The sequence below is a fragment of the Psammomys obesus genome, unplaced genomic scaffold (assembly GCF_907164565.1).
Source record: "Psammomys obesus unplaced genomic scaffold, mPsaObe1.curated_primary_1811, whole genome shotgun sequence".
NCBI classification, from domain to species: Eukaryota; Metazoa; Chordata; class Mammalia; order Rodentia; family Muridae; genus Psammomys; species Psammomys obesus.
This window is the reverse complement of record NW_026596079.1, coordinates 12,351,301-12,367,305: the sequence shown is the minus strand read 5'-3', so window position 1 is coordinate 12,367,305 and position 16,005 is coordinate 12,351,301. Positions and strand designations below refer to the sequence as shown.

At 44.5% G+C, this 16,005-nt stretch overlaps 1 protein-coding gene across 4 annotated transcripts in view; it reads right to left on the bottom strand.

Moving 5' to 3' along the window:
• Asap1 (ArfGAP with SH3 domain, ankyrin repeat and PH domain 1) overlaps positions 1–16,005 on the bottom strand; it is a 315,053-nt gene that overhangs the window by 274,353 nt on the left and 24,695 nt on the right. For all 4 annotated transcript variants that reach the window (XM_055626359.1, XM_055626361.1, XM_055626360.1 and 1 more), the window contains exon 2: positions 5,291–5,376. In XM_055626359.1, coding sequence (XP_055482334.1) covers positions 5,291–5,349 — 59 coding nt within the window. In that variant the 5' untranslated portion in view covers positions 5,350–5,376. The remainder of the gene's footprint in view (positions 1–5,290; positions 5,377–16,005) is intronic.

Here is a 16,005-nt window from a genome sequence, read left to right as displayed (position 1 = left end):
ATAGAGGCAGAAGGGGGCTCTGTTGTGGGAGGAAGAGGACTAGTGTAAGAAGAGATGAGGAAGAATTGGAGAATAGTAGTGGGGGTATGACTGAGGAAGATACAAGGAAATCTATATATGAAAATATCCTAATGAAACCCATCATTCTGTGCATTAACAAAAATGTTAATTTTAAAAATAAACCTAAAAAAAAAGAAAACTTAGGCATCTGTAGAATGAGTACAGCTTTTAAAACAATGACTGACTATAAATGATGCTCACAGAGGCCTAGCCCTCGGCGCTTCTCACTTATTTCTAGAGTTCTGCACTTCTCCCTACTTTCTCAAAGGAAAGGAAGGGAAGGAGAGAGGGAGGGAGGGAGACAGGGAGGGAGAGAGACGGAGGAAGGGAAAGGGAGGGAGGGAGAGAAAGAGGGAAGGATGGAAGGAGGGAGGGAGAGAAAGAGGGAAGAAGGAGAGAGGGAGGGAGGGAGGGAGGATACAGGATCATACTTTCCCTGCTCTCAATTTGAGGAGAACACTGTAATTGAAGAACAACCAAAGCTGGAAAGTGGCCCTAGGAATTTTAGGCCGCTTCAACTATATCCAAAGGCCTTTCACAGTGGAACTTAAAAACTGTTTTTCTATCATGCATTTCTTTTTTTCTTTCCTGTCCAGACTCCTAAGGCATCATGACCCTTTCAGCTATGTTAGAAATGCAGCGTAGAGAGGTTAGCCTTGTGTTTGGCTTCGGGGACACATTTCCTGTCCATGTGCAGCACACATTCCTGACCCCTGCCCTGTGGCCAAAAAGGGACATCAGCTGGATGCAGGGAAATTCAATTTGGACTAACAGCCAGCAGCATGATAATGACAGAGTCTGCCTTGACATTTGGAAGGCAGAAGATTTTCCCAGGGCTTGGCTTAGGAGGGTTGCAGGCTCAAGTTAGGTCATTTGTATGTATAAAGAAATACCCTAGAAACAACGCCAGCTGGTTTCTTGAATCTGACCCAGCTGTGGGGACACTGTTTTCCTGCCTTCCAGGGGTTATCACGGTGTCATAAAGAAATGGCTCTTATTCCTTTCCCACCACACTTTTCCAGGCATGACACCTGCACTGCTGTGGATCTTAGTCATTCACTCATTTGTTCACACTGTCTTGTCTCTTATGCTGAATTCACAGCTCCAGCGTGGCCTGCTGCTTGGAGTGCCAGGCAGCTCATAACTGTGACAAGTGACACACAAGAAAAGCTGACCCTTTCCTACTATTTGTTGGCGGGGGGTAGAGAACACTGCTTTATATGGCTGAATGTGGGCCACGTGTGGTTGGACTACCCTCTAATGTGGGAACTTTTCCCTATCAATCACTCAGTGGAGTGGTTAGGCTGGCTTCTGGACCTACCCTGTGGCCCTAGGGCATCACACACTGATCCTAATCTGATGTCTCTATGGTGTTCACCTTTTCAAGATAGAGCTCCATAAGACACGTACCCTGCATTCCAGTTCCTAGCTCCTAAGGAACATGCAGTGGATTATTGTCCCTTAGTGAAAGGATGAAGGAATTGAGTAACAGAAATTCAAGTCTTCGGATTGTAGTTCAGAGTACAGGCTTTGCAATCAACTGGCTGTGGCACCATTCACGTTCTACCACTTGCCAGCTCAGGCACATACTTGCCTTCGTGTGCATACACACGTGTGTGTGCATCTGTATGGAGGCCAGAGGTGAATGTCGGAGTCTCTCTGACTCTCCACCTTAATTTTTGAGGCAGGGTCTCTCACTGAAACTCAATGATATAGGTAGACTGGCTGGCCAGCAAACCCACGGATCTTTCTGTCTCTGCCTCCTGAGAACAGGGGTGAGAGACATGTGCCACTACTCTTGGCTTTCTCACCTGGCTTCAGGGGCTTAAACTCAGACCTTCATGCTTGCACAGCACACACTTTCCCAACCAAGACATCTGCCTACCCCTAAGGGACATGTTTTTCTGAAGTATAAAATTAGCACACAGAACACTCTGTCTTAAGTGGAATTTTATACTCAAAGAAGCCAACACCTACATCAGGAAACAGATCAGCAGAACCTCGGATGCCCATCACATCTGCGCCCCTTCCAGCCACTGTCTCACTGTCAACTTCCAAATGGAGGGAAGTGCTTACTTATTATGCACTGAGATTCAGAGGCAGGGAATGCTATGTCAGCGAGCACAGGGAATTGGAAGTAGCACTGCATCAGGAAGTGGAAGGCATGGAGGGAGGAGGAATGGCACTAACGGAAGTTTCAGGAAGTAGAAGCTGTGGGAACGGGAGCAGTGGAAGCTACAACAGCAGCACAGCAGTGGTAGCGGTAGGAGAGGCAGGAGGAGGCAGGCAAGGATGGTGGAGGAAGCAATGGCGTAGTGACTAAGCATTACAGCAGACTGTAAACAGCAGTCAGGGTGAAAGCAGAGGCAGCATTTACGGGGCACCAGGCAACAGGCGAGGGCTTTGCCTCCGCTCATCCACAGCTCACAAGAACACTTCGTGGCGCTGCATGAAATTGGTTTTCATGGGTGAAAATCCTGAGGTTCAGAGAGGTCAGTAGATTTTTTCAAGGTCACTTGACTTGTGTCCAGCAATTAGAACTCCAGCAGTCTGGCTACAGAGCGCATCTTCTCAATAACATTCATCCAGTACGTAGCAGCATGTCCAAAGAAGATGGGCCCTGCAGAGTATTCCCTTCTTCTATGCTAACAAGACTTGGGTTGGTAAGCATACTCTCACTGAATAAAGATTATATTTTAATGAAAAAAAAATTTTTTGGTACCTAAGTATAGTCAGAGGATTAAATTAAATTTTGGCCAAGAAGATAACATGCAGAAACAGCATATATACCTTGCCTTTCTTTTTGTTTGTTTTTGTTGTTGCTGCTGCTGTTGCTTGTTTGTTTGCATCTAGTAAATGCGATGGCCAGGAAAAATGCAGCTGGCATGGGAGACTAAGAGAGGCTTGGAAACAGAAAGCCACACAGCACAGAAACAAGAGAAAAGACCTGAGTCTTTTCTGCTGTGGCACCTCTCCACTTTTAGAAAATAGAGTACATACACTATCTGTATTTTTTCATGTGTGTGTATGTGTGTGTGTGTGTACATGAGTGTTCACATAAATGTGAGCATATGCATGGGAAGCTTACTCCAAGGATCCTGTCTCCATCTTCCAAGGTTAGACTCAGTGGCAGGCTACCACGACCATCTGGCAATCACCTGGGCTCTAGGATCCAAATTCCAATCCTGGTGCTTGCACAGCAAGTGCTTTACCTGCTGAGTCAATTCCCAGCCCTGCATTTTTAAAGTCAAGGGTCTCTTGGGGTTTATGTCATTCACAGCAAAATCTAATTCTAATAATGCTGAGAGTTCTTACAATTCCAGTACAATTCATATGCCTTAAAAAGATACCTAAAAAATGAAAAATGAATGCCACTTTGTATGGTACTCTTGACTTCAAAAACAAAACATAATAAAACATAACAGGATTTGGAAAAACCTTGTAAAAGACAAAACTACGAAAGCAGGCACCAAGAGCCTTGTTTCCTTGGAAACAGTTTCTTGTCACCTCATGTCTGGGTCACATCCAAAGCCTCAGTTTTGATTCCCCACTCATTTCTCCGACCCACTCTGTGTGTGTGTGTGTGTGTATGTGTTAAGCATGTTCACATATGCACACCCAGATACCACAGATCTATGCCCAGATACCTTCCTCAATTACTTCAGCACATTATGATTAAGACACGGTCTCTTAATGAACCTGGCTTATAGTTATCTAGACTGGCTGCCAGAAAGCTTAAAAAAAAATCATTCACCACTACCACCACCCATTATCCACCCCCTCCAAAAGCACTTATATTACAAACTTGGATTGCTTTGGCCCTGGCCAGCTTTCACATGGATGCCAGAGAGCTGAACTCAGGTCCTTATGCTTGCTTGCTCAGCAAGCATTTTACTAACTGAGCCATCTCCCTGGCTCCCTGTGCAGAATACTTTCCCTTATCCAACCACCCTTAAACTTTGTTTTCAGCCTGAAAATAAAACAATTATCACATTCTGAGTGCCTACCAAATCCAAACATTTTATTGCATAACTTTTCTAGCCTGTGCCAAAAACAAAACAAAACAAAAACTGAAATATATTTATTGTGCCCCTTTCCTAGATAAGGGAGTGGAAGAAGAGATAAGGTCAATGGCTCAACTGAGATCATACAAATCTGAATCTAGGCCAGGACCCAGCTACTCCCTCCAGCATGAGCACACACTACCCTATGCTGACTTCCAGGCAACATCAGCCACATCTAGTCAACCGTTGGCAGTCAACTCTCATGATCTTACAGGTTTCTTGGGGCTCTTCCTCAGCAGTCAGATTTATAGTAGACCACTGAAGTCAAACTTCTCAACTGCTCCCCTATCCTCCCCAATTCTAGGACTCAGTATTGCATGCTGCTAAAGGGGTTAAACCTACTTTCATAAGGAGAGGACCCAGAATATATCGGGGATCAGTGGGGAGACCCAGAGCCAGAAACAATGACTTAAAATCCAGCTGGGAGATCTATTTGCAAACGCAGTCATTCCTACGCATTAGGACAGATGGGATGCAACCATCTCCAAAGAACTTCAGCTGATTCAAGCAGCAAGCACAACATTCCTGACCACTTTCTGATATAACCCTCCTCTTCAAACCCCATCCCACCACCCCCCATGCATTTCCTTAGGATGAAATTCAACAGGTAATGAATGCGAAAGAAAACTGTGTGAAAGAGCCAGGATGTAGCTTAATTGGTAGAGTGTTTGCCCAGCATGCACAATGCCCCAGCTCTATCCCCAGCACTGCATAAACCAGGCATGGTAGTGCACACCTGTAATCCTTGCACTTAGGAGGTGGAAGTAGGAGGAATCAGAAGGTCAAGGTCATCCTCAGCCACAGGGTATGGTTAAAATGAGACTGGGACTACATGAGATCCTGTCCCAACAAGCAAAGACAGTCAAGATGGCAAAGTTCGTAAGGGTTTTTGCCACTGAGTTTGAGAACCTAAGTTGGATTTCAAGAAAATAGATGGTGGAAGCAGAAAATCAACTCTGGACACTTGTCTCCTGAATACTACGTTTTGCCATAAAATATACATCCATAAATTAATAAATGTAAAACAAAAAAAGGGGGGGGAAGAAAACTTTCAGAGGTCTATCATGCCCCAAATAGGGCATGGATGTGCGCACTGATGCTTCTTGCAACCCACCCTGCAAAGTATCAGCATGTTTCCCAGACAAGGTGGGCCAGGGACCACTCACCGATTCCATAGTGAATCTCTTGAGGAAAAACTGGAGAGCCGGGAGGCTGAAGATCTCATGTCTCAGCCTTCACATCCGAAAACGACCTGAATAGTGTTGGGGGGAGAAAAGGTGACACAGTCAGATGGGGGATGGGCAACAAAACCTCTACCCAACCAATGGAGGCTGGGCCCTCATTAGGAGTGCTCTGGTTCCCTAGAGTGACCAGTCAGCAAGTGAGGGCAGACAGCTAGCACGTGTCACTCCCGACAGTGGGGCTGACACCTCCATCAGAGCAGCTCTGTGCAAGACTGTTCAGGAACTTTCTTGCCTTCTATTTCTGGCTCAGCCTTGGAGAGCAATTTGCAAGTCATTCACTTCTCTAGACCCAGGCTCCTTAAACATGAACTAACAGCGTATGGAAGGTAGGATGGACAGACAGACAGACGGACAGTCACATGCAGCTGTGGGCCTACCGGAAAGCAGAGAGATGGAAATGAACCTACATATTTCAGGACAGCCCCTGTTAACCTGGGAAAGGGTTTTAATTAATGCATGCATACCAAAGCTTAATTAACTGCTGAGTGCACTGAATGCAAGAAGTCTGGAATGAGAGACACTGCATGCGAAGCAGCTGCAATATTTGTAAGATAGAGAAGAAAGAGAGCTGGGTTGTAAACTTTCATGGGCCATGGAGCCTGCTTGGTGCTTCTCCAGGGTCACTAGTCAGAGTGATACCTCCCTCCAAGGCCAAAAACTCTAGACCTTTCCATCATCCTCAACCATCCCCAAGTCATGTCTACCTTACTTCTTGAAAACCTGCCCACTAAAAGCTATCTCCCTATCTTCTCTGATGCCCTGGACCAAACCCCCAGTATTTTCATCTGGGCCACTGCAACTGACTTAACCACAATACTAAATCAGGTCTTCCAAGAGGAAACCAGTCTCTCTCTTTCACTTATTTTGTACATACAAAATACAGGGGAAGAGAAGTATGAAATCCATGTGTCTATCATCTAGCCCCAAGCACCATCAACTACTGTTGGCAACATCAAGCTTCCACACACTGTTCAGTTTCCTAGTAGTCAAAGATAACCGGTTGTTTGTCTCTTAAAATCCACATCCAAGTAAGATTCAAATCTTTTTTTAAGGATTTTAAATACATGTATATGTGTGTGTCTATGTGAGATGTGCACAGGAGTACATGTGCTTATAGAGTCCAATCCAAAAGAAGACAACAGATTTCTTGGATCAGGTTGTGAGCTGCCAGGTGTGGATGCTGGGACCTGAACTTAGGTCCTCCACAAAAGCAGTAAGCGCTCTTAACTGCTGAGCCATCTCTAGCCCCAAGGTTCCATCTCATAATCAAGTTTGTGTGCAGGATAAAATTTTTAGAAATCTGATGGTGTCATCTCCCACCTCTCCACCCCCAGCTAACCATCTTTCAGTGACTTCTTGGTGCTCTAGAACAAAAGCTATTTAAATGTGGGTCGTCCCTATGGGGTGGGGGGGAGTAAGGAAAAATCTTGCAACAGTAAGTTTCTGAATACCCAGCTACCAAGTGAATTAGAAATCAGATGCATGATGAATCTGGAGTGCCTTTGGCAGACCTCACCCTTGTCTCACTGTGCAAGTTTTCTTCATCCTCAGCTCTAACTGTACAGCGTGCACACTTTGCACTGTGCAAGCCCTCACACTGATGAAGGCCGATGACGTGCCTCAGTTCCCACTCGAGGCTACTGCATGCTATGAATCACAGCACTCTTACGGAGCTGTAATGATTTAGCTACAGAAAACAGGGACTGTCACTATTTCCCCATAGTCATCTCTCAGCATGTAGGCATCAAATTAGTCTATCTTTGGAATGTATTGCATTGGAATGTTTGATTTTTAAAAACTTGTTCAAATTGCTGATTTGGGTTTCATATAACAAGGTTATATGAATTTTGTCTTAGGATCAGGATGGACTGTCCAACGATTTCTGAAACAGCCTTAAATATACTTTTTATTTTGTACTATGCATCTATGAAGCACTACTCTTTGAGTTAATGATCATAAAACCGAAGTCTTGATGGGCTCTGAAAAGTCTGATGCTCTATGCCTTTCAATCTCAAGTATTCAAGTATATCCATCTCATTAGTGTGTATAATTGCTTTCCTCTTTAAAAAGCAGTCATTTAAAAATATAAGTATGTTTTCATTTGTATTTACACTTTATCAACCTACATAACAGAGCTTGTGTTAAAGTTTTTCACATGGAAGAGGGTCAGGGTTGGACAAAATTTAAAAAGCCCTGCTCCATGAAAAGAATGGAAATCACTGAACTAACACTTGCTGGCCCCTTTGGCGCCATCTTGCCACCAAGCTGGACAACCTACATTCAAGAAATCCACATGGGAAGAGACGACCAGCTCTCACAAGTTGTCCTCTGACTTCCACATGCATGTAACAGCATGTTACGTTCATACAATACACATACAAATAGATGAATACATAAAAAATTTTCTAAACTAACTAGACAGCATAAGAACATTAATTTATGAACACCAATGAGTATGAATACAAGTCACGAAATAAAAAAGAAACCTTGCACACAGACAGCACAGTAGGTTGACAACTGACACAGCTATTCTTGTGGCATTTCCACCTACCTGGCACCAACCTGACCCTTAGAAAAATCCTGCAAGTCAGGTAATGAGTCGTCTTTATAAAAGAAAAAAATCAAGACTTAAAACATAATGTGCTTATAACAGTGCATAGGAGCACCAGATTGTGGATAAAAGCCCAAAAGGTTGGCCTGGGAATGTACTTCTGTGGTAGGAGGCCTGCCTAACATGTAAGAAACACTGGGTTTGACCATTGACACCAAGTAAATGAGGCACGGTAATGCACACCTATGATCCCAGAACTCTGGAGATAGAGGTGGGAGGATCAGAAAGTTCAAGGTCCTCTTAGGCCGCACAAGGAATTTGAGGCTAGCCTGAGATACATGAGACTCTGTCTCAAATAATAGAAATAATAAAACAAATACATGAAGTAAACAAACAGCAGCCATACTTCCTCTGCCTAAAAAAGGTCCCCCACAAGCTGCTACGTGAGACCGTAAGCCCTCATCCACTCGCCTACCTCAGCCTTGTCTTTTGATGGGTTCTTCAGAACCTCATATTTATAGTTTAGCCTTGCAGGCTCTTAGGTCCTGGTTTGTGAAACAAAGCCATAACTCCAGCCAGGCCCACATCAGTTCACACTATGAATCTCCAGAGAGATGAGTGTGAAAGAGCTGTGTGAGGTATGACACTCCCCTGCCTTGATGATGACCTCCTAAGATGGGTCGGCATCCATACATAGGCCTAGATGGCTCCCACAGTGCTCTAAGCTAAACACACACATTAAGACCACTTTATCCTCTGAGACTGATTCTGTTTCAGGGGACGTTTCTTTCCAGAGGGATCAGGAAAACAACTAAGGCATAAAATAAAAACCATTTACTATCATAATACTTGAAGATAAATACTGTTTGAATTTTAAGGCCATTTTCTCTCTCCAGAGCTAGCTTTTGTAAAGGTGAGATAAATAATACATTTCAATTAAAATGATTTTCTGAGAGGCTGAGAACCACAGATAAGTTTAAAAAAATTCACTTCACACTATTTAACAAATTGGTAGGTTTCTTAAAAGTATCTTTTAGTGTGTGTGTGAGAGAGAGTGAGCACATGAAGAGATGAAGTTGGGAGAAAAAGGTAGTTCGGGAATAAAAGAGGAAGTAGAGGGGAAGAAATTTGTGGTTTGAGCCAAACACTTTAAATGCTTTATAAAATTCTCAAACAATAAAAATAAAGTTAAATAAATAAATAAGCAAGCAAGCAAATACTGGGCACTGTATAATGATGACACTGTCTTGCTAGATCCTGTATTCTTACAATATGACTTATGATTAGAAGAACTACACCTGAGTTAGAAGCCACAGTGGGACTCTGGTGAGCTATTTAACCCATATACACTTCATGTTCTTCATCCTCAAAAATCAGGATTATAAAAACAAAAACAAACAAACAAACAACCCTACTTCAAGTCAGAAGCAACATGATGTTGTGGTTAAAACGCTGAGTGAAACTCTGGCTCCCTGGGAAATTCCCAGTGTTTAAAACTAGCAGTGTTGGCAGTTCCTGAAATCAATGCCCTAACTATGCTACAGCGAAGTAAGACCCAGAAGCGGATGCATGTTATCCCATAAGACCCTGGGACTCACTCCAGGGTGCCTTCTGAAGAATGGATAAGACATCTCAGATCTTGCTTCTGAGGGAAGGCGGACTGAGGCATCCCTTTAGCCAATTTCCATCCCTCCCTGGAGATGGTCGCAGAGATGCAGGAAACATCTAGCAAACACACATTGGGGAGGAACAATGGGTGTCTGTAAGTAGGTGTTCAGTAAAATCTGTGGCATGAGTAAAAATGTTCCTCTCAACATCCTGTCATCTTGTTGCCCCAGGGATAAAACACCTGAAACAACTACCTGCTGAAGTAAAGTGTAATCCATCTGCATCAAGTATCACTTGTCAACACCCACATGCATGCTTTTCCACCAAAAGTCTGTCCTGCAACCTACATTGTGTCAGTCAGGACAGCCACCCCTGATGTCATGTAGGAGTAAAGAGCGTGAACTACACAATACATAAACCTTTCTGCCGTGGTTGGAAAGTGAAATATGTCCTCCATCAATACACACAAACGCACACAATGTGCTGAACATTTGAGCCCAGGCTGTTGGCAATGTATGGGAAGGTGATAAGATACTTCAGAAGCTGAGACCTAATTAGAAAAAGTAAGTTGCTATGGGCATGGTTTTGAAGTTCATACTTAATCCCAGGATCCCCCTCATTCTCTCTGTTTCCTGTCTATCATGAGGTACGGAATTTCTCTGCCACAATGCTCTACCTGATCACATAGGACCGAGCAACCAGGGACTGAGCCCTCTGAAACCGTGAACCAGAATAAACCCTCTATCCTTAAATTACTTACACCAAGTACTTTGTCGTAACACAACCAAAGTAATTAGCATACTGTCTCCAGTATCAGTCCTCACAGAGGAGCTGAGCTTTATTCTACGGGAGCCTCACAGACATTGGATTCACATGCTTTCAGAAAGGATGTTATAAACTCTGGAGTCATTTGCAGCTGGCTGCAGCTCAGACAATTGCTTCCTCTTGTAAAAGCACGTCAAACACTTTTCCTATTTACCAGTGTGAATTTTTCCTGTTCAAAGGGAGCTGTACTCAGACAAAACCAGGAGCCCAAAGAAAATAAGCCAAACATATTGTTGTGCTATTATTTCTTTCCATCTCTTAGCAGCTCAACTTGTTTCTTCAAAGTGAAGCTCCACCCTTCTAGGAAGCATTCCCAGAATTTCCTAGCTCAATAGTTTATCCATTTCTGGACTCTGTGGCATCAGTAATAATGAGAACGACCCCTCAATAAGCACTGTGATGGTCAGTCTCATGTGTCAGCTTGACTTGGCTAAGAGCTGCCCAGGCAGCTGGAAAAACATTGTATTTGGATATGTCTGCAGATGGTGTTTCTGGGGTGAATGGGCCTCATCCAGTCTGTCCAAAGTCCTGAATGAAGAAAGGCGCAGGGTTGAATTTGCTTTCCACATGAGCTGAAATCCATGCTCTTCTGTGCTTGGATACTGGTGTTCCTCATTCTTAGGCCTTCTGATTCAGGTTAGGACCAAAACCTTTAGAGTCTGGGTCCTCTGGTTTCCAGACTCAAATGGAACCACATCACTGGCTTTCTTGGCGTACCAGCCTGCAGATGGCATACCACGAGACCTCTCAGCTTCATTAAAGGACAGAGCCTCCTATCGCAAGCAACACCAGCCTCTTTCTCCTGCCCACCAACATGAGGCAGGTTTAGAGGGAACAGAGCTAAACAGAGAACTCTTGATAGAGGAATATCAAATGGCAAGAGAAACACTTAAAGAAATGCTCAACATCCTTAGTCATCAGGGAAATGCAAATCAAAACAACCCTGAGATTTCACCTTACACTCATCAGAATGGCTAAGATCAAAAACTCAAGTGATAACACATGCTGGAGAGGTTGTGGAGAAAGGGAACCCCTCCTCCACTTCTGGTGGGAATGTAAACTTGTACATCCACTTTGGAAATCAACCTGGCGCTTTCTCAGACAACTAGGAATAGCGCTTCCTCAAGATCCAGCTATACTACTCCTAGGCATATATCCAAAAGAGGCTCAAGTACACAATAAGGACATTTGCTCAACCATGTTTGCAGCAGCTTTATTTATAATAGCCAGGAGCTGGAAACAACCCAGATGCCCCTCAACTGAGGAATGGATACAGAAATTGTGGTACAGCTACACAATAGAGTATTACTCAGCAATAAAACAAAACAAAACAACAACAACAACAACAAAAACAAAAAACAAAAACAAGGAAATCATGAAATTTGCTAGTAAGTGGTAGGATCTGGAAAAGATCATCCTGTGTGAGGTATCCCAGAAGCTGTAAGACACACAGGGATATACTTACTCATAAGTGGATATTAGACATAAAATATAGGATAAGCATACTAAAATCTGTACACCTAAAGAAACTAATCAAGAAGGAGGACTCTGGTTAATATGCTCAATCCCTATTCAGAAAGACAAAGAGGATGGACATCAGAAGAAGGAGAAAACAGGGAACAAGACAGGAGCCTGACACAGAGGGCCTCTGAAAGGCTCTGCCCTGCAGGGTATCAAAGCAGATGCTGAGACTTATGGCCAACCTTTGGGCAGAGTGCAGGGAATCTTATGAAAGAAGTGGGAAACAGTAAGACCTGGAGAGGACAGAAACTCCACAAGGAGAGCAACAGAACCAAAAAATCTGGGCACAGGGGTCTTTTCTGAGACTGATTTTCCAACCAAGGACCATTCATAGAGATAACCTAGGACCCCTGCACAGATGTAGCCCATGGCAGTTCAGTGTCCAAGTGGGTTCCATTGTAATGGGAACAGGGACTGTCTTTGACATGAACTGATTGGCCTGCTCTTTGATCACCTTCCCCTGAGAAGGGAGCAGCCTTCCCAGGCCACAGAGGAAGACAATGCAGCCACTGCTGATGAGACCTAATAGACTAGGATCAGAAGGAAGGAGTGGAAGACCTCCCCTATCAGTGGACTTGGGGAGGGGCATGAGTGGAAAACGGAGAGGAAGGGAAGGATTTGGAGGGGAGGAGGGAAGGAGCTACAGGGGGGATACAAAGTGAATAAAGTGTAATTAATAAAAAAAAATTTAAAAATAGAGAAAACCACAGATATTAAAAAAAAAAAAAAGGAAGTAGCCAGGGAGTAAGTAGCTCCAAGACACAGCACTCAGACCAGGATGGGTGGATTCGAGGGAGCAAACTCACGGCTCAGCCAACACAGAGAAGACCCCAGGAGAATGAGGCACAGCAGGGAAAGATTCTGACTACTGTGGACCACATCATCTCTTTCTGTTTCCTGCCTTCATCTCTCACATTTACAGTCTCCCATTTCCGCAGCGTTTGGCTTCAGGCAGAGCCTGCCTAGAAATGTATAATGATACTTATGATGCAGTGCTGCTAGGGAGGAAAAGGATCAAAAGTAGGAGAACTGCCAGTGTAGGGCAGGTGTGTGGCCAAGGAGAGGGAGGCCCCATCCTTCCCTAAGGGTGCTTGGCTGAGGCTTAGGCATGGTTGGATAGGTCTGCTAAAGAAGAATGTTAATTTCATGTCTAATCTTTTATGTGGGCACTCTTCAAGACTTGTTTGTTTGTCCGTTCAAATGACTGAAGCTGTGAGTTGAAGGCAGTTCCTTGCTTGCTTGATAGCTGTCAATCTTCCCTCAGGCCTGGTTACAGTGTCAGCTACCTAGGGCACAAGTGAGTGACTGCCCCAGGCTGAGCAGGGACAGCGGCTAGATCAGGACTGCTAGTGTTATCCTCACTCTTCCCAAGTCCTGCAAGGCTGTGAATGACACTGATGCCACCTCTGAAGGCCTGCTGGGGGCAGTGGCAACTGAACTTCTAAAGGAACCACTAAAGCTGTCCAAACAGACACTCCCTTGATGTTCCTGGAACATTCATCATGGCACCTGAGGTTGCTTTATTTACATGTTCACAGACACTGACGCAGCGACTGATGCCCAGATAAGACCCTGAACCAGTCCTGGATGTCCCAGAGAGGCTTTGTTAGAGTCACAGCAACTATCACAACTGTCATGGTGACTATTCTAACCTGGCTTTGCTCTGGGAGACTTTGCTGGTCACAGCACCTCCAGACACCCTGCAAAGACTCCAGGAGACTTGGCTTCATCATGGCAACTTCAAATGACTCTTGATCGCTCCCCTGCATCCGTCTCACATCCTCACTACTATCTTCAATCTGGTAGGAAGGTGTCCCCACCCAGGACATCTTAGGGCTTATACACAACTGTCTACAAAAGCAGAAATGCTGAGATCTGTCCAGTAGATTGCCCTTCTGTCCACCTCCCTGTGTGGTCCCCACTTGTGCTGCAACCCAGAGTCTATTAGAGCCTCACTGGGGGTTTTATTGCCTACTTGAAAAGCAAGCTGATAACACGAAAAACAGACAGCTCCCATGGTTGCCAGCCCCAAGCATATCCAGTAGCAGCAGCTGAATAGTTGCAGAGGGTGGAAGCAGGGACTGTAAAGAGCTGAGACTGCAGGAGAATCCCAGAAAGCCACCAACAATTAGCGCTCCCGTCTACCAAGACACTCTAATGCTCCGAGCTGAGGGTTCCAACACTCAAAGCTCAGAGCTATAGTATGACCTTCTGAAGGCTACGTAGTCACTGTGCTTGGAGCTCAGCACTATAACACTGAAAGCAAGGGGTCCCGCTAAGCTAATCTTAGAGATGCTGACACTGGGGGAGCTTCTGTCTAAACAAAGCGAAAGACCCATAGCAAACTGGTGCTCGAACAAATAACTGTCACTATGGTGACAACCCCAAACTAGAAATGACACCTGCAGCCAGGAGTCCTGACTTAGCATCTTGTCATCAACATCAGCAGCATAGACATATTTCATGTGCCTGCCCATCCTGTTGGTGTCCAGTGAGTGACCCTTGCCCTAGTGACAATCAGAGAGGATGCTGCTTCCAAGGCCTGCAAGTCACCTTCACTGAGGAATAAAACCTCAGTGTACCAGCCTCCACTCAGTCCAATGACAGGAAAAAAAACAGGGTTTGAAGAGCTTACATGGAGGTTTTAGTTCCCCTGGAAGCCTTGTGGGTGAGTGTTCCCTAGCAATATTCAGGCCTAGGTGCCAGCTACTCTATCACCTGCAATCATGGGTCCTGACGAAGCCCAAGGCAGTGAGAAGCGTTATTCTTGTTTCCTCTTAAGGCAACAGCAATAACCCTCATGGCCTCAATAACAGTTTTTAAAATAACAAAGCCAGCATGCGTTATGTGGCAAGTATGTGCATCACACACCACAAACATTCACTTCTTTCGTTTCATAATGACCTGGGAGCAGGCATCCTTGTTGCTCCATCTCGCCAGGAAGGGAATGCTAATACAGGATGCACATCCTCCCAGAGCTTCTATAACTAACCAATGAAACCTAGTGTCCCGATTAGCTGACAACCTGACACAGCCCAGAGGCATCCAAGAGGACAGTCTCCGTTGAGGAACTCCCCAGATCAGACTGATTTTTGGGCATGTCTGTGAGGAATTATCATGCTTGTTAATTGATGTAGGAGGGCCCAGCCCACTGTTGGCAGAACCACTCCCTCGGCAGATGCTCCTAAATTATGTAAGACAGGTCGCTGAGTATAAGCCATCCTATGAGCTGGCTCCATGGCTCCTGTTGTACTTCCTTGTAAGGAAGAGCAGGGAGGCCTACTTGCCTGCCTTCAAGTTCCTGCCTTGACTTCTTTCAATGAAGATCTAAAATTGTAAGGTGAACTAAACCCTTCCCTCCGGTAAGTTGATTTTGGTCATAGTGGTTTTTTGTTTGTTTGCTTGTTGTTTTTTAATCACGGCAACAGAAATCAAACTAAAACCTAGATATGTCTAAGTCCTTTCTTTAAATCCCTCTGGCCTTTCAGAGCAGGAATGGCCTCAGGAGAGACAATGCCATAGCATGTGTCTCCCCCTAGGAATGCTAGAAGTAAAAAAGGGACTATTAAGAAGGTAACCAGAGCATTCTCACTTGAACTCATGGCTCATCCCACCAGCAGCCACCACCCAGCCACCCAGCTTGTCTGTGTTCTTCTTAATAGCCTTATTTCCTCCATTCTCTGACGGCCCTATTTTCAATGGTTAGCCTGTCTGAAACAGAAAGCACGTTCCTGTCAATGCACTTTAACTTAGCTTTCTCTGCCAGCACTGCTAGGACATCAATAATGCATTCTGTAATCAAAGGAATCCCAGAATCAAAAGAAATAAAGTATGTCTAAGCAACATTCCAATACTGCCTACTTAAAGCCGAGCGCAGACCTTACAGGGCTTCAATTCGAGAAACAAGGAGCCAAATCCCTCCTTCGGATCTCCCAAAGAATCACTCAAAGCATACCTGGTCCCACATGAAGACTCACCCACACAGCCCCCGCCCCCCATCTAGCTGTAGCTCGTTAATCCTAGGCTTGGTACCCTTGTATATCTTCAGGGCAAATGAAAAAAAAAAAAAAAAAAGAGTCCTCCTTCACCCTGCTTGTTCACACTGTAAAAAAAAAAAAAAAAAAAAAAAAAA